Source organism: Mesoplodon densirostris, chromosome 15 (genome assembly GCF_025265405.1).
Source record: "Mesoplodon densirostris isolate mMesDen1 chromosome 15, mMesDen1 primary haplotype, whole genome shotgun sequence".
In the NCBI taxonomy this organism is placed as follows: domain Eukaryota; kingdom Metazoa; phylum Chordata; class Mammalia; order Artiodactyla; family Ziphiidae; genus Mesoplodon; species Mesoplodon densirostris.
In genome coordinates this window covers 46813842-46836707 of record NC_082675.1, presented here as the reverse complement: position 1 = coordinate 46836707, position 22866 = coordinate 46813842, and the positions used below count along the sequence as shown (strand labels likewise).

At 37.2% G+C, this 22866-nt stretch overlaps 1 protein-coding gene across 3 annotated transcripts in view; it reads left to right on the top strand.

Annotated features, from left to right (window-relative positions):
- Positions 1-22866, top strand: part of DSC3 (desmocollin 3) — a 41920-nt gene that overhangs the window by 5753 nt on the left and 13301 nt on the right. For all 3 annotated transcript variants that reach the window (XM_060119537.1, XM_060119536.1, XM_060119538.1), the window contains exons 2-12: positions 910-994; positions 2775-2974; positions 4536-4655; positions 8755-8910; positions 10624-10768; positions 13317-13483; positions 16068-16202; positions 16589-16774; positions 19792-20051; positions 20164-20306; positions 21218-21442. In XM_060119537.1, coding sequence (XP_059975520.1) covers positions 910-994; positions 2775-2974; positions 4536-4655; positions 8755-8910; positions 10624-10768; positions 13317-13483; positions 16068-16202; positions 16589-16774; positions 19792-20051; positions 20164-20306; positions 21218-21442 — 1822 coding nt within the window. The remainder of the gene's footprint in view (positions 1-909; positions 995-2774; positions 2975-4535; positions 4656-8754; positions 8911-10623; positions 10769-13316; positions 13484-16067; positions 16203-16588; positions 16775-19791; positions 20052-20163; positions 20307-21217; positions 21443-22866) is intronic.

Here is a 22866-nt window from a genome sequence, read left to right as displayed (position 1 = left end):
AGATCATATCATTTGAAACTAGAGACTATTTTATTTCTTCTTTCCCAATCTGGATGCCTTTAATTTTTTTTTTTTTTTTTTTTTTGGCTGTATGCGGTCCTCTCACTGCTGTGGCCTCTCCTGTTGCGGAGCACAGGCTCCGGACGCGCAGGCCCAGCGGCCATGGCCCACGGGCCCAGCCGCTCCGCACATGTGGGATACCCCCGGACCGGGGCACGAACCCGTGTCCCCTGCATCGGCAGGCGGACTCTCAACCACTGCGCCACCAGGGAAGCCCCGATGCCTTTAATTTTATTTTTGTGTGTGTGTAATTGCCCTGGCTAGAACCTCCAGTACAATGTTGAATAGAGGTGGTGAGAGTAGGCATCATTGTCTTGTTCTTTATGTCAGAGGAAAGCATTCAGTCTTTCTCTGTTAAGTAGGATGTTTTTCATAGATGCCCTTTATCACATTGAGCAAAATCTCTTGAATTCCTAGTTTGTTGAAAGTTTTTAATTGTAAGTCAGCGTTGTATTTTGTTAATTGCTTGCATCTATTGAGATGATCATATGACTTTGTTTTTATTCTTTTTTAAAAACTATGTTATTGAGGTGAAATGGACACACAAAAAGCTGTGTATATTCAATGTACACCACGTGATGAACTTGGAGATAAGTATGTACCCGTGAGAACATCATCACCATCTATCCCATAAACATATCCATTACCTCCAAGTTTCCGCTCACCTTCTTTATATATTATTATTATTTTCTTTTGGTAAGAACACTTAACATAAGATTTACTCTCAGCAAAAATTTTAAGTATACAATACAGTATTGCTAGCTGTAGATCTCTAGGACTTATATATCTTGCATATCTAAAACTTAGTTCTTTATTCTGTACTGTATTAATGTGACCATTTTTTCCTAGGTCTTCAGTTTTGCTTGTGAAGCTTGCAAAAAGGTGATATTTCATATACCTTCCAAACTAGAGGCAGACAAAGTGGTTGGCAGAGGTGAGCAATTTCAAAACAGTGTTTTGTTTTGTTTTGTTTTTGCGGTACACAGGCCTCTCACTGTTGTGGCCTCTCCCGTTGTGGAGCACAGGCTCTGGACGCGCAGGCTCAGTGGCCATGGCTCACGGGCCCAGCCGCTCCGTGGCATGTGGGATCTTCCCGGACCGGGGCACGAACCCGTATCCCCTGCATCGGCAGGCGGACTCTCAACCACTGCGCCACCAGGGAAGCCCAAAACAGTGTTTTTAAAACAGAAATTTAATTTACTTATGCTGGAAAGAGCATGTTATCCAATCTTTGCCTTTTGGAATTAGCCGGAACCAATAATTAGATACAAGTCAAGTTTAAAATATATGTTCTGTTCTTTAGAACTCTATAGAATTCTGTCATCGATTCTAATGAACATGTGCTAATCCATGCTTTTGTAGTCACTTATGTTTTAACAGTAAAAATTACACAAAGAATTACATGTAGAATGTAACCCTTTCATTACTCTAGGATTCTAAGCACTGGAGAGATATAGGTAAGGACCTGAGAGAATCAGAGCAGTATTTTTATCAATGCCATAGCTGCAGTGAGAAATATAACAAGGTGAGCTATTCCATTCAAAACTGAGCTTAATCAGCCATTTGCACACTTGAGAAGTTAGGGAACCTCACACTTTCCCAACAGCTGGGAAGCTCTGCCCAGGTGGACTTTCCCTGTGGTACAGAGAATATTGGAGGAAAGCATCATGTTTTTTTTCAGAGATATAGCTTGTCCCAGAGACGCCACATTAATTTTCAACAGAGTGTCCCATTTCTGGGAAGGAAGAAAGGAGAAGATGTAAAGAAGTCGGGGGTGTTCCTCCAGGGGAATAGACCAGAGGTTATCACTCTGCTAAAAATGTGAACACGAGAGAAATATGTCATCACTTCTAAAGATGTTCACTTCATTTTGACTTAACGTTTCCATCTGTGACAGATTTGGATTAAAGTGAAAACACTATACATGGGTAAAATGAATCTTTTGAGATGATATTACTTAAGTGTGTATTAATGTATCAGTTTGGTTTCTGTCAAAGCAGATATTGGAAGAATGGGATGGATTTGATACTTTTGATACAAGTATCAAAACACTTGTATGATACTTATATTTTATGACTTTTTACTTGGGAAAATTCCCAGGGGGAGAAAATTCCACATAGAATTTCACTGGGGAGCCCGGGAAAGCAAGGAACAGGAACACAAAGAGAACTGTGGGCCCTAGGGGTGTTGGTGAGGGTCCAGGGGATGTGACAGAAAAATGCTAGTGGGAAGAATTTAAAGATTTTTCTTACTTGACTATTTGCCAAACTCATACACTCTGTCACTCTTTGTGTGTAACTTCTGGCTTAACACAGGTGTATCTTAAAAGACTCAGACTATATTGTTAAGGAAAACTTTTCTGTTTGTTTATCCAGGTGTGTGGGCAGGCATGTAGCTCAGCTTTGTCATGATTGCAACACACAGGCGTCTTTAATAGGAAGATCATTTTCATAAGCCTCTTAGAAGCATGTATAGGTTTAAAACACCTTATTTAATACAAATATACAATCCAGAACTATCATTTTTTTAACAGAGAAAGTATTATCACTTTTAAAAAATACATGTAAAGAGTCTTGTTAAGATATTTGATAAATGCAGAGTGATTGGTTCATTTCATTTCACTTCAGGATTTTGAAGATTGTATAAATTATTTTAACACTTTTTTCTTTTTGCATGTGTTTCTTACTTTACAACTTGGAAATTCCTACTTGCAGTTAATTTGAAAGAGTGCCTCGGATCTGCAGACCACATCCAATCCAGTGATCCTGATTTCAGAGTTCTAGAAGATGGGTCAGTATACACAGCCCATGCTGTTGTGTTGTCTGATGAGAAAAGATCTTTCACCATATGGCTTTCTGACTCAAAGAATCAGATACAGAAAGAGATTCCTGTGCTCCTGGAACATCAGAAGAAGGTATTCAAAGTACATTGATATTTTCAGGCATGTTTTTCTTCTCATTTAAATACTCTCATTAAAAGTTGCAAAGAAGACAAAAGAAAAAATAGGATTTATTTTCCTCATCTTTTCTCTTCCTTCTGTTTGCTTTTCCTTCCTTCCTCCTCCCTTCCCTCTTTCCCCTTCCCTTTTCAACACTGATTAGACATTGGATCTTACTTTGTTAAATCTAAATGACACCTCCTCTGTGAAGGTTTCCTCCACCTCTAAAGTCTCCTTGCTTTTGTGTGCCAGTGTCAGTTTGGTTATCCATCTGTTGTAGCATTGGGAATTTTTTATTAATGCAAACAATTCACCTGTAGTTGTTTAAGGGCATGAATCAATCCCTTTTGTGTTTATAGCCTCATTTACACCTGACCCGTAGTCAATAGGTACATGTTAAATTAATATTAAGTGCAGTAGTTCGCAGTGAATAAGAGGTTGATTTCAAGTGCCACAGTGATTCTGATGTTAAAATAGGATGGAAATCCTGGAGTATGTATGCGTCTGAATGGTAGTAGCCACCACTCAGTGATTGTTGACTGTAGTTCTAAATTCCATGTCATGAGGAATGCCGTTGTGAAAGTACTCACTGGATTACAACTAATCGATGTGAAATGTAGTAATGAAAAAGTCATCTAAATGCTTAAATGACTGCTTAGATGGAAATCACTAAAAACTCCAATAGTACTTTCTACAGTGATGGAAATGTTCTGTAATCTGCACTGTGTGATATGGTCACCCAATATTAATGACTACTGCTACTTAGCATGTGGCTAATACAACTGAAGGATGGAATTTATATTTTATTTAATTCTAATTGGTTTAAATAGTCACATGTGGCTTGTGGCTACCATATTGGACAGTGCAGGTAGAGTGTTCAGGCAATGAAGAACACGCATTATCTCACTATAGTTCACCCGAGAGCATGAGGTTTTAGCAGAAAGAACAAGTAAGTGCTGTCTATAGATTGTCTGAAAGAGGATGTGTTCTCCATCGCATTTTGGGATGGAACAGGAAGAACTGAGAGTATAGTGATAATTTTCCTAATCTGAAAGTATGGTCAGTGTTGGAGAAGTATGTGAAATGAAATTCTTTGGTTCATGAAATCTTTGTTATTTTTTTTAAATTAATTTATTTATTTTGCGGTACGCGGGCCTCTCACTGTTGTGGCCTCTCCCGCCGCGCAGCACAGGCTCCGGACGCGCAGGCCCAGGGGCCATGGCTCACGGGCCCAGCCGCTCCGTGGCATGTGGGATCCTCCCAGACCGGGGCACGAACCTGCATCCCCTGCATCGGCAGGCGGACTCCCAACCACTGCGCCACCAGGGAAGCCCCATGAAACCTTTAAAATCTGGATACATTCTTTCTTATCCTTCTAACACAAAGAAGACCTTATTATCTGGTCTTTAGTTTCAGCATGGAAATTCCTGACACTGAGCCTCCAGAGAGGTGTTAGATTTATGGTCCATCCACTATTTTACAATGAAGTAGGCCGTGATGCTTTTGTTTATTGTTAATTTTCTTTCTCTAAATTCAGGTACTGAGGAAGAGACACACTAAAGAGACTGTTCTCAGGCGTTCCAAGAGGAGATGGGCGCCTCTCCCCTGCTCAATGCTGGAGAATTCCTTGGGCCCTTTCCCTTTGTTCCTTCAACAGGTAGGTTTTCCATTCCTTCTGATTGGGATTGCTAAATTAGTTCCAAGAGTCTGTTTTGTCCTGGTTTTAATAACTCTTTAAACATTTAAAAATCAACAGATTTGATTGAAGATATTCATGGAGAGTCATAAAAGTACATAAAATGGGAAAATCACTAAAAAGCTAATAATGAGAAAAACTAGAAAATCACTAAAAAACTAATAATAATAATATGAGAAAGATTCTACAGCCATTAAATGATCTTTATTAGTTTATTCATTCACTTAGCAGCCGGCTATTGAGCACCTACCCTGTCCTGTGGAAGGCACTGCTCTAAGTACTGAAGCTAGAAATACACTTAGTCATGGCCTTTGCTCTCATGTATTTTATGAGTCTAGTGAGGAAGATAGAAGTAGGCAAATGATTGCAATACTGCATGATGAGTGCTGAGATGGGGCTGTGTTGGGGTGATTTGAGAATTCATGGGCTGAAATGCTGTAAAACACAGAAAAAAGACTTAGAGGGGGAGGCATCTGAGCTAAAGCCTGAAGGATGGGAGAGTGTCATGCAGGTAAATCATTGTGGAAGAAGAGAGGGGGACAGAGGTGCAAGCAAGCATGGCTCCTCGCAGGAGCTCACAGAGCTTAGTCTTCCTGTGTGTGATGGGCTTGGAGCAGGGAGATGGGGCAGAAGAGGCAGGTAGGGTCCACCCAGAATTGGCCAGGTGTGCTCTGCTAGATAGTTTAACTTGTTCCTAAAAACAAGTCATTTTTAAGCAGGGTCAGGTTTACTTTTCATAAAGATCCAAATGGAATATACACAATGGGAATAATGACTGAGGTGAGTCTATGGCATCATGCTTGCCTTTTTCCCTTAAATTTCTATTACTGTGGTTGATGTTTAATACCAATGGTGCCACCTGTGTCCTACTTGTTTATGTTTTTAACTATACTTCCAGTGTCTTTCACACTTGTAGAAAATTCTATCCAGTTCTGGACCCTTGTTTCTTCTCTTAGATTATTGTACTTTAAGCACTGGTGAAAGCATATTAAGAAATGATTTCTGTTTACCAAACTCATACTGATCAGAGGTAATTTTGGTCTTTGCACTGTTAAACCAGTCACCACTTCTAGTCCTCATTTCCTTGTCGTGTGTCCATTTGATTTAACTCGCCTGTCCCTCCTCCTTCACATCGCTTCTAGGACAACATTCACCTAGTTTTCCACTTTTCTCACTGGCCACTCATTCTTAGTATGTTTTGCTGGTTCTTCTTCATTCCCACATCCTCCTAACCCTCACCACCCTGACCCCTCAGTCTTTAAATTCGGAGAGCTCCAGGGCTCAGACTATGAACCTTGTGTAATGTTTATTTATATTCACCCTCTTGGTGATCTCATCCAGCCTCATAGCTTTAAGTACTTTTTATACATTGGAAACTTAAGGCTTCATATCTCCAGCCCAAACTGCCTAATTAATATTCCCACCTGGAATTTTAGTAGACATTTCAAACTTAACGTATAAAAATCAAATGTTGGCGTTTTCTTATAAAAAATATCCTCCCCTCTCAGTTAATGGCAGCTCCATCCTTTCAGTTTTTGGGGCAGTAGAGTCCATTCGGTAAGGTTTTAGCTGTGGAGAGCACAATTCTCTTTAAGGAATTAACAGAGGGATTTACTATAGTGTATTAAACAGTTTACAGAATTGTTGGGAAGGCTGAAGAAACAAACTTTAGGTTGAATTTTCAGGAACGAATCTCCTAGTTACCCCACGGAATGTATAACCAAGGGACATACTGCTTTCTTCATGATGGGGAAGCCAGTCATTTTAGAGCCAAAGTGCCACTGCCATGGTCAGGAAGCTGCACTGGGCAAGGAACCACCACAGGCAGGAAGCTGCTCCTCCAATTGCAGCTCCAAAACAATCCTAACTGCTCCCATCAGTGTCCACAAAAAGATTGATCTATATCCTGTTTCTCAACATCCACAAAGTCTGTGAAAAACCACTAGAACTTCTGCTGCTGCAGGAAAAAAGAAAAAAAAAATGCACCACAAAGTGCCAGCAAAAACAGTAGAAGCAGCAAAAAGGAGGCATCTATTTCCCTTATGGCTTCCAAATTTCATGCAAGCACACCTGACTGTCTGTATTTTAATTCAGAACTCTCATTTCAAGAGACCCTGGAGGGCCTCCCTGGTGGCGCAGTGGTTAAGAGTCCGCCTGCCGATGCAGGGGATACGGGTTCGTGCCCCGGTCTGGGAGGATCCCATATGCCGCGGAGCGGCTGGGCCCGTGAGCCATGGCCGCTGGGCCTGCGCATTCGGAGCCTGTGCTCCGCAACGGGAGAGGCCACAACAGTGAGAGGCCCACATACCGCAAAAAGAAAAAAAAAAAAAAAAAAGAGACCCTGGAAAAGGGAGAGTTTTTGGTTTGTTTTTATCTGAATCTTTCTAATATCTATACTATGAGAGGACACAGTAGAAGGAGGTGAAATCGATGTTGAGCCCCAATTTACCATATCCATCCATTCTTTATAGTTAAAATTTTAATTCCTGTATTATAACAGGATAAGGATATAGCCACATTTTACCAAGATCTCAAATCATAGTGGCTAAAGCATGACAGAGATTTAGTCCTTTCATGTCAATGTGTGATCTGGTAAAGAGATTCTAATTTGAGAAATCACGAGGGGCCCAGGCTTCTTTCGTTTTTAAGCTAGGCCATCCTTCCAGGTTGAAGATGGCTCATCATTGTGTCCCACTGAGGGAACACACTCCTCCACTTTCTAGAGTACAGTCTGGATCCTGCATGTATTATTATTATTATATATATATTTTTTGTGGTACACGGGCCTCTCACTGTTGTGGCCTCTCCCGTTGTGGAGCACAGGTTCCGGACACACAGGCTCAGTGGCCATGGCTCACGGGCCCAGCCGCTCCGTGGCATGTGGGATCTTCCCGGACCAGGGCACGAACCCACGTCCCCTACATCAGCAGGCGGACTCTCAACCACTGCGCCACCAGGGAAGCCCCTGCATGTGTTATTTTTGCTCACACCCTACTGACCTGACCTTTTCGTGTGGTCATACCTAATTGCAAGGGAGACTGAGAAAAGTCTTTCTTCCAGGCAATCTTGTGCTCAACTGTAAATTCTAATACTAAGGAAGATAGGCAGAATAGACATCAGGGGATACTTGTACCCACTGACATAGTGTCATCCCTGACTTCTGTCTTCACACCACGCAGCCAACCAATTGGCACATTCTGTTGGCTGTATCTTCAAATTATATCCAGAATCTAACCACTTCTCACAACCCCTATTGCTACCACGCTGGTCTAACAAACAGTTCTCTCTCCCCTGAATTCTTGGCAGTAACTTTCTAAATGGCCTTCCTGCTTCTTCCTTTACCTGCCCACCCAAGTCTAATCTTAACAGAGCACCAAGAATTATCCTTCTAAAATATAAATCAGATACTTCTCTTGTCTAAATTCTCCAATGGCTCCCTGTCTGACTCCAAGCAGAAGTCAGCATCCTTGGAATCTCTTACATGCCGTGGCCCTATTACTGCATTCGTCCTCCTCTCGACTTCCTTTCCCCCTAGTTCTCTCTATTCCAACCACAGTGGCCTCCTTGCTCCTTGAACACTCCAGGAACGACCCTGGTCGGGTTGTTTTGCACTTCCTGTTTCCTCTGCCGGGAAGAGTCTTCCCTGTTTATTCTCATTCTTTTAATTTTTGTTAATTCCCCTCCCTAAGGAACATTTTACAACTGGCGTTCCTTTCAACGGTATATGAGAGCCCCTGTTTGCCTCACCCCTGTCCACAGTGGTTATTATTGTTTTTTTCCTACCTTTGCCAAATCACTAGATGGGAAACTGTGCCTTAATATGAGGTTGTCTTTGGCTACTATTTATGTTGAACATTGTTTTCATTAAATTTGAGCAGTTTAAAAAAATCTTTTTCCAAATTACCATTGTTCATTACCATTTTGCATGTTGATGAAGTGGCAAAGGTGATTATTATATTATTAAAGTCATCTCTTTAAAATAAAAAAATATAAACATATAAGTTGTATTTAAAAATAGCATTTTCATGAAAAATTTTTTACATATGCTTTTTCCTCTTAGGTTCAATCTGACGCGTCACAGAACTATACCGTCTTCTACTCAATAAGTGGGCGTGGAGTTGACCAAGAACCTTTAAATCTGTTTTTCATAGATAAAGTCAATGGAAATCTGTATTGTACCCAGCCTGTGGATCGTGAAGAATATGATGTTTTTGATGTAGGAGTTTTATTGATACACATAACTTTAAATGATTAAACTATAAACTATGAGTCTAAACTAAACTTCTGATAGCACATCTCCTCTTTCCTGTCTTCTGAACTTCTTCTTAGAGGGGATCTGAAAGACAAAGGAAATAGATTGTATAATATTTTGGAATACTTGGTCTGCTCTTTATCTCAACTTGTATTAGGTAAGCCTGAAATGAAGCCAAGAAATTTAATTGTATTTGGATGTAAATTCCAGCAAATTTGCAGGAGTTGGTTTTGCTTATGAGATTCTCTTTCTCTCTCTGGTCGTGGTACTTTCTCCTCTCTCCGAGACAGGGCCACAGTTGATTGGAAGGGTCCTCTTCCAGTGTCCCTCTTCTGCTCTGTGTTTTTTGTTTTTCCTTTTTTGGTCTTTGTTCCACCTGTCTAATTATCTGATGATATCTGAGAAGTATATAAGGAAGCAAAACTGGGAGACCAAGTCCAAACAAGGCATAATAAGCCAGCATTCTGATGTGGATGAACTTACATCAATGGGGAATCATTCAGACAATTTTCAGTGTAATATGGTCAATGCTCTGGGGTCATGTGGTACAGGGGGACCGATTCCCCATAGGAAAGAGGGATTCTCTTCCTAAAAGAAGAGGGAAGAGATGCTGGGTAAGTAAACTTGACTGATGTTCACCACATGACATTTCTTTGCTTTTGGCTGGAAAATTTTCAACTCAGTGTTGTAATCTCATGCTGAATAGAAATACGTTCTATTTGTCCACTGATAGGGGTCTAGTTAAATAAATTACAGTATGTCTATGTGGTAGATTATTAGACTGCCAATAAATCCCATTTTCAAAGCATGTTTAAGGGCTTTGGGAAATGGTTACAGCATAAAGTCAAATTTGTTTGCTTTTTGGAAAAAAAGGATATAAGCTTACAGTAGTATGATCTCAATTTTTGTGTACAAATATATACACAGAAGGGACTGAAGCAATACATCAAATGTGAACAGTACTTATCTCTGGGTAGTAGGTCATGGATTTTAATTTTCTTCTTTTGTACTTTACTGAATTTTTAAATTTATCATGATAAGTATGTTTCTTTTATAATTGAAATAGTGCACTTTTAACTAGGGAAAAATTGTTTATTAAAAAATCTTTTAAAAATGAAAAAAGAAATAAGTTCTATTTGACATTACATTGCTTTTGATTAATTAGTAATGTGGAAACTGTTAAATGTATTTTGTTAGAATTTTTTTTTTGTTACAAATGTGTGATCTATGAGGTTAAACAATAAAGGGGCTCAGTAGTGACAAAGTTGGGACTCATTGCCTTATTTAGATGATATAGTCAGGATTTGCCCCATTGCAGGGAGGTTAACTGTTCTTCCCAATACAATTTTATGATTATGGGGAGAATAAGGACTGTAATCCACATCTCCATATTCACATTTAATTCCTTAGTCTCATGACCTAGGTAGTCTCTGATTCTCTACTCTGACCTAGGTTTTATTTGAAGTGTAGTCACTTCTACCAAACATTGGATACTTTTAACTGTAGTTAAAGTCTTTCTATGTTTGATGTTTTGATAACTAAAGAAGCATTGAATAGGAATTTTTGAAGTGATTTATTGAAAAGATTTGCAGAGAAGGTAGTAGATAAAGCATAGTATTCTTTCATGCTGGAATCTTTTATAATGGACTGTTGAACTTGCTTTTCACTCTTTTACAGCTGATTGCCCATGCATCAACTGCAGATGGGTATTCAGCAGACTTACCTCTTCCACTGCTCATCATAGTGGAGGATGAAAATGACAACCGCCCTATTTTCACAGAAGCAATTTATAATTTTGAAGTTCCAGAAAGCAGTAAAATTGGTAAGACAACTTTTAGGAGTAAAGTGTGCTACATTAAATGTTTATATACTTTGTTTGAGAGGTTGAGTTTTTACTCTAAGCCAGGGCATCCTGAGATGACCCTGGACCAATAGCTACTTACCAGAATACATTTAATCCTATCAAATCTAATCAATGTGTAATTTACAAGGTATTATAGGAGTTTGTAGTGTTGTTGGTATGATACCAATGAATTATAAAGGCAGATAACAGTTATTCAAGCTTTGTACCATATTTGGCCTATATACTTTATTTCATCTTATTATTATGTGGGTTTATCATTATTCCTAGCTCCAAGGGAAGACATGCAGGGTAGAATGTACGATAAAACTAAAATCAATGTAGATAGTTTTATTAGGTTTTATTTAGGAAGGTGTTGAATGATGTCCACTGAGGATACAATTTTTAAAGCTCTTATCTATATTGTCTCTTCTCTTTGAACGACTACTTTAATACTTCCAATTTAGAGTGAATACCGGAATAACTTTAGAGAAACTTGCATTGTGTGTTCTCCATCCTAAACACTTGCTCTCACATGTGGAAAACCAAAGTGTTTCACTTCAATAGGCCCTTAAATGTGGCATTCTTAATGTCTTCTGAGACTTGCAATATGGAGAATAACCACTCACAATAAAGTTGAAAGGAAGTGAACTCCACCATAGAGAATTAACTAACTTGCTTATTAAAGTTTCTAGGAGTTACTTAGATCTTCACTGGATTGTTGTAACTGCTCTTACCTTTTATATTTTAGTTTGATAATTTGATGTCATAGATGTTAACCTCTTTATTACTCACATGGTACAATTTAAAAAATTATTGTTGCTTTGGAGTTTAGGAAACCTAGTTTTTGATTCAGGGTCTGTTATTATTTCACTGTGGGAACTCATGGAAGTTCCTTTGAGTTCTCTGATCTATAAAATGAGTTAATTATGTTAGATGACTTATAATGTTTTTAACCTCACAAGTCTATGACTCTTACATTTTTCTATTTTCAAAGAGGGATGATTGGTTTTAGACTCTTTCTTGAACATTCTGTTCTCTTTGGTAGTAACAGAGAAGGATCTAGGGCAAACACTTTGATGCCCAGATTAACCCAGAATACTTTAAGCATATCACACCAGTAGGTTCAGCCCTGTTAAAGCTGTGGTGCTCTGAAGGTGTTCTTTGAGTTTGCCTTAACTCACACACAGAGAGTTTGGGCAAAGGATGCTCAACGAATAGTGAAATATAGCACTCATGGAAAATAATTTTCAAGTCAAGATTTTAGGAAGGTTTTATGTAATAAGTAAAGGAGTTCTGTATCCAGAGAATTAAAATAGTGTTTATGTCTTCCTGACTGTCAATGAAATTGCAGGAAGAAAATGTATGTCTTATAAAGATTATAAACAGTTTTCTATGAAAAGATAATTTATTTTCTTATAATAATAAGATTATTACTTCATGTCTTCATATTGATCCACTGCAGAAATCTTTTTGTTACTTTTATGTATGTTTTTGGACATTCTCTACAAATTTATATCTATATCTATGTATACATATATAGGTATACACATATATATACTTAAGCACACATATACACACATATATAAAGTTTAAGGATATAATGACAAAATTATTTAAAACTAATACTTCCTTGCATTAATAGTTTTACTTGGCTTTTATTTCCCTCAAATATAAAATTTCAATGAATATATAATATATATATACATATATATATGTATATGATTGTATGTGTCTATGTATTGTTCCTCAGGCCAACCTCACATACAGGGCTATAGCCAAAGTGGTTCTATGTATTATAATCTCATGGGCATTGGAACACTATCCTTAGACTATAAAAATACCACCTGTGTGTACTCTTTGATACCTGAAGTCCTTTACCAGAGCAATATTCTTACTTTCCATACTGATGAAAAATACTAATAGCTCTAACTGCAGAAAAAGTTAACTTAAATTCTCCCTGAATGGTAAATAGTATGAAATAAGATTAACTGGGACTGGGGGCAGTGAGGTTTGGATACAGATCTGGTGAAAGAGAAAGAAGCAAATCAAGAACAAGCAAAAAATAGAATAAAAAGAGACTGAGATGTGAAAGGTCAACTTCATCATCTGTCCAGTTATAACCCAAGTCAGCCTTGATTTAGTTATTAATCAAAACTCTGATTTTAAAAAATCTGATTTACTTAGGAGACATGATTTCTCTCTCCAGCTAGGTTAGTTATTGCAGTATGTGGGAATATGTATTGAAATTATTCTTGGATGCCATTTAAATAAGTTTATAATTAATTTACTATCAAATAGTTTAAGTTGTGGGCAAAGTGAGAGTATGCCTTGATTCTCAGCATCAAAGTGTTTCATATTATAAATTTGAAGTCATCTTCATCAGTAGTATGTAAAGATGGAATATCTCTGGTAAGAAATACATCGTAAATGAGGTTTCCACCATCACTGTTAGAATTTGAGAAGTGTAGATATGCCTAAACATATTTTGCAATTCTGGAAAGTAAAGACTCTTTTTTTAAACATGTAGGTACTACAGTGGGAGTGATTTATGCCACGGACAGAGATGAACCAGACACGATGCATACACGCCTGAAGTATAGCATTTTGGAGCAGACGCCAGGATCACCGGGGATCTTTTCTGTGCATCCCGGCACAGGTGTAATCACCACAGTCTCTCATAATTTGGACAGAGAGGTAGCCTTCACAATCCTTAGATTATCATTTTACTTGGGGTTGAACCCACCACCTCCAATTTACTATAATTTGCTATCCTGTGGATTAAGAGTTTCTCATTTTATTTTATTTAGGCATAAGACAATAAGAATTCCTGGCTCTGTTACCTGTTTTTATATTATTTCTATTTCCTTATGTAAGAGAAACCATGAGGAATAGAAATAAAGATCAACTGGTGTTCAGAAGGGGAGAGAAAAAAAGATATTGCTATGAATGTTGATATTATTGAATAATACTTTATTTCTTGTGTATGGCTAGTTGGTTCCAGCTCAGTGTTCCAGCTCAATTCTCATGTAGGACAATTAGTGTTGCTTATTCCATGGGTATAGATTATACCCTGATCCCTATCCAGTTATTATAGATATGTATAGATATGTACTTTTAATCAGGAAAGGATTCGTTGAGATAAAGTTGATAGATTGTTAAAAATCTGTAACACTATTTGGATGATAGTAATAACATATTTTTACATGTGTAGCACTTGATGTTCAAATTCTTTATGGATAATTTGATCTCATCTTTATAATTTCCTTGTTTGATTAGCTAGAGGTTGTATCCAATCTATAAGGGAGAAAGGTGACAGAAGGATTGATTGACTTGCCCAGGTCAAATTACTGTACTGAATCTTCTGATCTTGCTCTTGTCCATTTCATCAGCCCATATTTAACTCAGAGTCTTGCATTATTGACTGAGGCAGATCAATCAATTTCATATGTACAAAGTAGCTTTGTTAGAACACTTCAGTGGTTCCCACTAAAACTAGAATAACATAAACGGAAGGATTGATATGACTGGGAGAGATATTATAAAGAAGAAATCAGCGGGATTTGATGTCAGAGCAAAAGGGAGAGATAGTGAGAACCTATAAAAAAGAATAAAAAATAGTACAAAGGTTTTATTTATTTTTATTTTTGTGGGGTCAGGACATGCTATGTGATAAAATACATAATGGCCATAATAAACGGGAAAGTTAGAAGGGAACAATATGAATGTGTTTTGAATCTGTGGAATATTTAGAGATGATATGGTAATCAAGTGAAAACAAGGATTTTTCCTAATTTTTCAATATTGACAAATGAGGCTTAGAGAAATTAAATAAATTAAGGTTACACAGCTTGTAAGATACAGATTTGGGGTCAAATCCAGATGTGCTTGCTTGATCAAAAAAAATATAATGGGAGTTTGTGGGGAACAGCCACGAGGTGTGTTGTAGGGGACAATACAGGAAGTAAAGAAATGAACAAGGGAGCTAGAGAAACTGCATTTAGAGGAAGAAAAAGCAGGGTCTCAGAGAGTGCTGGAGCCTGTGGAAGGAGCGTTTCGGGGTGGGAATGTTGGTTTCCACCGTGAAAGAAGGATGAGTAAAATAAAGACCAAAGAAGGGAGAGAGGGAAATAGAAAATGAAGAAGAACAAAAGGAGTGGCTAAAGAAGAGAAAAATAGAAGGGAAAGAAAACAGAGCTGATTGTGTCACAGACCAGGGACTCCATTTCATCATCAACACACCATTTGCAAACTCCATTCGCAGAAGTCAACAGCGACCACCTAATTGCCTAATCCAAAGTTTGATTATTAAAACTCTCTCTATTGCTGGCAATTATTAAAACTCTCTCTTCTCTTGGATTTCTGGCTCTCCTCCTGCTTCTCTGATCTTTTGTTTTGAGTGTCTGTCCTTTGCTTAGTCTTCTTACTTCCCTCCCACTTGAAATGCTGTTGTTCCTTATATCCTCAGCTCTTCTCATCCTTTAACCTCTCCCAGGAAATCAGATTCTTGTCATAATCTCAACCACTATCTACATATTGCTGACTCCCAGATTGGTGTTTCTGGCCTTGAACTCCCCTTAAGTATAGGGCCATCTATCCAGCTGCCTTCTGGACCTTTCTCCTTAGATTTCCCATAGGAACATAAAATTCAGTATCCACCAGACAAAACTCATTTTTTTCGCATCTCCTTGCCAACCTTGCCAGTGTTCTCTTCCTCAGAGAACCGCTGTCTTCCTGTATTGGTTGGTGATACTTCTGTGTGCCTGTTATCCAGGTAGTACACCTGAGCAGCATCCTCCACCCCCTCTTTCTCTCGTAGCTTGTGCATACAATCTGTTCTTCAGTCCAACTCCGTTCTGACTTACAAATAACTTTCCTCACCCTTTCTTTTTGTCCTCATTGCTAATGCCCCAGCTTTGTACTATTTCAGGAGCCTTTGAATCTCAGCTCAGCTTACTCCAAATTGTGCTCGACCTTCTTTTAAATATATTCTTTCTCAAACTCAAATGTTTCTATTTTGTGCTCCCAATATGACTCCCATAAAACCTTTCCCATTACCTGCTGCTTAAACATAAGTCTACATTCTTACTATCGATCTTGTAATTGAACTTCTGCTTACCTTTTCAGCTTTATTCCTGTCTACCATGTCTTTGGGTATATACAAATAGGGAAATCAAATAAAAGCATGGATACACACCAATAGAAGTGTGAACAACTGAGGTTTCCTTTATAAATCTAAACAAGGTTTTCAAAGCTAATTAAATATTTGCTTTGTTTTCAGGTTGTAAACAAGTACTCATTGATAATGAGAGTACAAGACATGGATGGTCAATTTTTTGGATTGATGAGTACAGCAACTTGCATCATAACAGTAAAAGATTCAAATGACAATTTACCCACTTTCATACAAAATGCTGTAAGTAGAGAATATCAAAATTGGTCTCTATTGTTATTTTTATTTAATCTGAATTAATAAAATATTTATCATACTTTGAAGTATGTATGTTTATTTTATCAATAAAATGAAATATCTGTCATATAAATATCTTTTATTTATTCATAATAGTATTTATATTATCTCCCTTTTGTTAAAGACCATAGCATTAGTCTTAATTTGTAACAAATTTCTTCATTCATTTAAAAGATAACCCTTAGTAAAACAATGATTTTGTGATTCATGTTTTTAAATAATCTAGGCAAAAACTGTAAGAACAAGTACTTTTGGAGTGGAAGAAACATTTTACTTTCTTTGTAAAAGTTTCCTTTATAAAGTAAGTTTTTAATGAGTTTTCTCTGTTTCAGTATGAAGTATCAGTAGAGGAAAATACGTTCGATGTGGAAATCTTACGAATACCTGTAGAAGATAAGGATTTAATTAACACTACCAGTTGGAGAGCCAATTTTACTATTTTAAAGGGCAATGGAAATGGACATTTCAAAATCAGTACAGACAAAGAAACTAATGAAGGTGTTCTCTATGTTGTAAAGGTAAAGTAATAATGAGTAATAGACAACTTGGCAAGTTAAGTTTTAATTAACTAATGGTTTAATCAACTAAGTAGTTTCAGATCATAGACTTTACAAGTTGGAAGAGAACTTAATCTATTTAGTTCACTTGTTCTGCTTTAATGCTGCCTTTCTTCTATAATTTGTTACCAGCTATTAGGCATCTAGCTTATGCTTGAACATTCTCGATCGTAAGAATCTCCGTATATCCATTGGCAGCTTATTTCATGTCTGGAGAACTCTAATTCTCAGAAGGCCTTACTTTTACTGTGCCTAAGTTATTCTCCTTGTAACCCGTGTCTTTGGACCAGGTTTTATCTCTAATGTTATACAAAACAGGTATAATCCTTTGAAAAGGCTGTGATGTCTATTTGAGATTTACCTTCTCTAGGATAAATATTCCCAATTCCTCTAACTATTCTTTACATGATATAATTTAGAGGCTCTTATTCTTTTCTGTGTGTGTCTCTCTCTCAAATATATGACTGGTTGTATCTGATCTTCTTCAAGGTAATATTGAGGATGAAATATAGTATTAAATCAAACAGCACTGAATGAACATATTCTTTATTCTATATGTTGTATTTTTGGTAGTACTGTTACATTCTAGGGTCCAGGTTATAAGGGCAGAAAAGGCTCTTTTGGGAAGGACTCTTGGTTTTATATTCCTAACCCAGAAAAAGAAAGAAAATTGTCCTGTAGTGTAAAGCAGCACTTACCGTGTGTGCTAATGTTAAATGTCATTCTCATAACAATTGTACAGAAGAGAAAACTTAGTCTCAGAGACATTAAGAAACCTACCCAAAGTGACACTGCTCAGATGTAGTAGAGACAGGATTTGAGTCTATGTTTCTTTGATTCCAAGTTATCTGCTCTTAAGCCCTGTGTTAAATTGCTTTGCATAGCTCTGTGATCTTGGAAAATTAGCCTCTGTATTATCTGTAAAATATAAATAATATTTCTCTCTGTCTTCCTAGTAGCTATTCAAATATGATAATGAAAATGAGAGCACTTGGTAAACTATAGGATATTAGTATTATATTTTTAGAGTCACATCCTGTTCTTGGGAATAGTGTTATAATTTTCCTTAATAGATAACTTTTTTGAAACTGTAGAGTATGAGCTGATTCAGTCTTTAGCTGGGTGTCCTGGGTAATCTTTCCATCTTAGTATTTTCTGTCCACTTCAGCAACAGCAGCAGTGCATCAGAGCTTGAGTGAGGAAGACAGAGTTCTCGGTCATTCTCAACGTAGAAAGTCCTCACATCCATCTTCACAACAATACATTTTCTAGGGAATTGTTAGCATCTTAGTGCAGATATGAGATATTTTTGGACAATTTTTTTTCAGTTGATGAAACAAGAAGGTATCCTATGGTTGAAGAGAATTCATATTTTTTCCTTAATCATTGATTTCATCCCACCAGATTTCTAAATCGTGTGGAGTTTTAAGCTACTACAGCAATATCCAGTTTAAGCCTTAACAGATTGCATAAAAAAACTCTAGAGCTTTTAGCAAGCAACTCTAGATTGAATAACTGCACCTCTTCTGGGGCAGCAGCTGTTTTCTAAATTTCCATCCATTTCTCACTGCTAGCAGACTCTCAGCCTGATCATAGCAATATGAGCAATTTGTGAGGTACTGTTCATTAGCAGCAAATAAACAGATATTAATCTTTTTCTCTCTTGGCGCTCCAGTTTCTGGGATATTAATAAAAGAATCAAAAAGAGTTTCACATACATTTTGTAGATTCTAAGATTCAGAAATTTTCTTGACTTCTTATTGGACTTGTGGTATTAGTATCTCACCTTGATAATGCCTAGATGTGGAGATGTGGAGAAAGGCTTAAACCCAAAATTTTACTCATCAGTTTTGATTTTGTTCAATGTTCAGCCAGTGATTATTTTGATAAGCAGAAAGAGAATGAAAGAAAAAGTGCGTTAGCTTTTCAGTACAGTGTAAAATACTGTTTTATGGATTTGGTTTGTTTGCTGTATAAAAATCAATTGTAACCAAAGAATTGATTTAGAAGATTTTAGAGGCTGGTGAGTCAAGTAAGCAGAAGGATTATAATGTGGTGGTTAGGAAAATGGACTCAGACCAGACTACCTGGCTTCAAACTCCAGCTCGAATGAGTTTCTTTTGGCTTTGAGAAACCCATTTTATTTCCTCTTCTTCACTTTCCTGCTCTCTAAAATGGGGATGATGATAATAATAATGCCAATAGCACATTATATTTTTCTTACCCCTCTGCATTCTTCACTGCGAGAGTTTCATTGGATAAACTACAAACAATGCCAAAGTATAATTCTCAAATTGTCAAAAATAAAATTTTCATAAAAATAGATAGTTAGCACGGGTAAAAATTTTACTTAACTCATCAGTGAGGGACTCAGCAAAAAGCCAAAGCAGCTTCCTAGAAGAAATGAGAAGCTGTATGGATTTTGATAAAAGGAAAAGCTGAAATAAAGATTGCTCAGTTATATGCCTTAGAGGACAGTTAAAACGTGCATTTGAAATACAATTTCTATCAGAGAGAAAATAGAATCACTGCACCATTTCATCTTTAAGTCAACATCTAGTCTTATAAGAACTGTAAAATGTCTGGGCCCTCATAGTGGTAAGTAGTAAGTTGAACATTCTCCGAGAGTCAGATGACCCTTAGGCCGGTCTTCTAAATAAGGCCAGAAGAACACGGTCATGTTTTTGCATTATCTTCAGGTTCAGAATAATTTTCCTTAGTAAGAATGAGCTATAAAAATATTTTAGGAATTGCTTTCCCACAACTCCATAAAACCACCTGCAGAAACTTTCCGACCACTCTTGCTAAAGGCTTAGTGAAGAATCACCTCTCTCTTTAGCAAAGGATAAAAGTCAATATTGGCTAAGTAAGAGCACAGAATTTATGTAGCACTGTTCATATCGACAAAAGTTCACTTGCTATTTGAAATACCAAATGCATTTTACACTGATGTTCATATACTTTTCCTTTTTTTAAAGCCACTGAATTACGAAGAAAACCGTCAAGTGGTCCTGGAAATTGGAGTAGTCAATGAAGCTCCATTTACTGGAGATGTGACACTCGGAACGACAAACATGAACAGAGCCTTGGTCACAGTTGATGTGAAGGATCAGGACGAAGGGCCTGAATGCAGACCTGCAATCCAATATGTACAGATTAAAGAAAACTCCCCAGTGGGTTCAAAGATCAGTGGATATAAGGCATATGACCCTGAAACTAAAAGTAGCAGTGGTTTAAGGTACAAAAAAATCTATAACCATATACTAATTATGTATTTGTAATAATTGAGACAGTAATATATTTTAATACATTTTATAGTGCTAAAAACTATTTTTACTTTTTATTAACAGGTACAAATTATTGCATGACCAAAAAGGGTGGATCACCATTAATGAAATTTCGGGCTCACTCGTAATTTCCAAAACCTTAGACAGGGAGGCTGTAACTCCCAGAAGTGCCTTGTATAATGTTACAGTCCTGGCAATAGATCAAGGTAAAACACCAGCTTTCATCTGGTATGTTATAAAAGAATTAGAGAATAAACTTCATTTAATCTTGTGCAGAGTTATCCTTGTGCTAAGTATATAGAATTCTTAGAAATTACTTTAAAGATTGTTTCTATTTAACTTAATCATCAAACAAGGTGAAACTGCTTGGTGACATGAAACCATGCCTTATTTATCTTTATATCCCTAGCATGGCAGCATCTTAAATGCCTATAGATCTCTATGTCAGAGGACAGAGATGAAACTTAAGTCTAGGACTAGATGAAATGGTCTCACCAGACTCTTATAGATCTCTTTACATCATTTTAAATTGAGCTGTTAAATAGCTCAGCTGACTATTAAGTCAAAATAAGTTCTTTCCTTGAATTCTGTTCCTTAAAGTAACCCAGAGTTTCTCAACCCTGGCTACGTATTAAAATAATTTGGGACATTTAAAAAAATATCAAGGTGTAGACACTACCTCAGACCAACTGAATCAGAATCCCTGGTTGGGGAGCCTGGGCATCGTATATTTTTTAAAAATCTCCCTAGGTGGTTTAAATGTGTACCAGGATTAGAGTAACATTTCTGTAGTCACTTTACTGTTCCTTAACATCTGGACCAAAAGAAACCCAAGGAAATAGAGAGTTTGAAATTCAGACATTTATTTTTACTTTTTGGTAATAATTCTGGTAAAAGTTTTATGGCCAGTTATATCTGATACTATCAACAGCACACTCATTTTAGGTGACCTACAGGTTTCATTTATCCATCTACCTTCTTATTTACCATTTTCTCTAATTATCAGAGTTTATTTAAAAAAAAACCCATACATCATATGTAGAATCTAGTTGATTATTTTTCTTAAGAAACTATAAAAGTCTATGAACTACACTAAACTTTTTTCCTTTCTTCCTAGATAGTAGATCATGTACTGGAACCCTTGCAATTAAAATTGAAGATGAGAATGATAATCCACCAGAAATAGTTCAAAATCATCTAATAGTTTGCAAACCAAAGATGGAGTATGTTGACATTTCAGCTGTTGATCCTGACGAGCCCAACCACGGCGCTCCATTTCACTTCAGCCTGGCAAAAACTTCTCCAGAAATCAACAGACCATGGACCCTCACCAAAGTTAATGGTATTTCCTCAAAAATAATGATTTATATGCTCTGAAATAATTGAGAATGGATTTACTGCTTTACTCACGTGAAGCATAATGTAAAATGGATTCTCAGGAACAGATTTTAGAAGGCTAACTTTAACTTTTGCACACATTGTGTGGGACCTGTGTTATATATTGTACATAAAATGAAAAAAATCATAATTTTTATGAAGGCAGAATTTACATTTACAACAAAGACAAAAAATCCTTGTTAAAATATTGGGCAACTTATCATTAAAACAAATTGCTCTTGCTGTGTTTTTGAAGTAACTACTGTGTGATGAGGAAAGAACAGGAGGTAGGCAGCTTAAATTTTAGTGTAAGCAAACTCTGGAAATGAGGGATCTGGGTATGTGGGATAAGCACTCTATAACATTCTGGAAGGAAACATGGTGGGCTGTGGACAGAGGCCTGGCATTGAAGCCTGCAGTGCAGACTGCTACAGTAGTGGTTTCTGGGGTGTACAGTTTTCTATGTTACAGCCATAGTTCACTGCTGTTTTGTTGCTATGTTGTGCTCTTTCATGCAGTTCAACTTTTGCATATGCTGTTCCTTCTGCCTAGACTACCTCCTTCCCACTTCTTAGCTTGATATTAATTCATAATACTTATGGAGCACCTACTATCTACCTGTTGTATCTACATGTTGTATTCTTATCTGTTTACCTTTCTGCTCTAATACATGACTTTCTCAGAACATTTGTAACCCATCTGTGTATTTCCAGCACCTAGCCCAGTGCTAGGTAGACACTAACTGCTTAATAAATGTTTGTTTAATCAATAATTGATAAACAAATGTGCATGAAATCAGGAAAATACTAGGGCAATAAGTAAATCAGGGTTGTTAGAGTTTAGAAGGTTTTAGTAGGAACGCCGAGAGATTTGGTAGGAGTGGTGATGAAGGGCCTTATGTACTAGCTGAGGAGACTGACCTTTGTATGGTTGGTGACAGCAGGTATGCATTGAGAGTGTACAAGTAAGGCAATGCTGTACCAGATGTATGTCTTAAAAACAGTGACATTGATAACAGTTAGGAGGGCAGTTTGAAGAGTGCAGAGTTGAGTGGCAGGGAAAGTCAGAGGCTACTGCACTAGTAGGAGTGAATGGACATGAATATGGCTCAGCCTGTGGTCTTGAGGGATGAGAGAGGTTTGAAGGATTTTACTTTAAACACAATATAATCCTGAAAAGTTCCAAATAAACCTTAGTGGTAATTCACATTCCTCTGGGGATCTTTGTGTCTGAGGTGTATCCAGAAATCTTTGGAGTTCTCAACAGCTCTAACAGTGCATTTAAGAAAGGCTTAGAAATTACAGATCACTTCCAGGAGGTGCATTATGGTATTTTTTCATTTCACTTATTGAAAAACCCAAAAGATTGCAATTGCCATTGAAAGTGTGT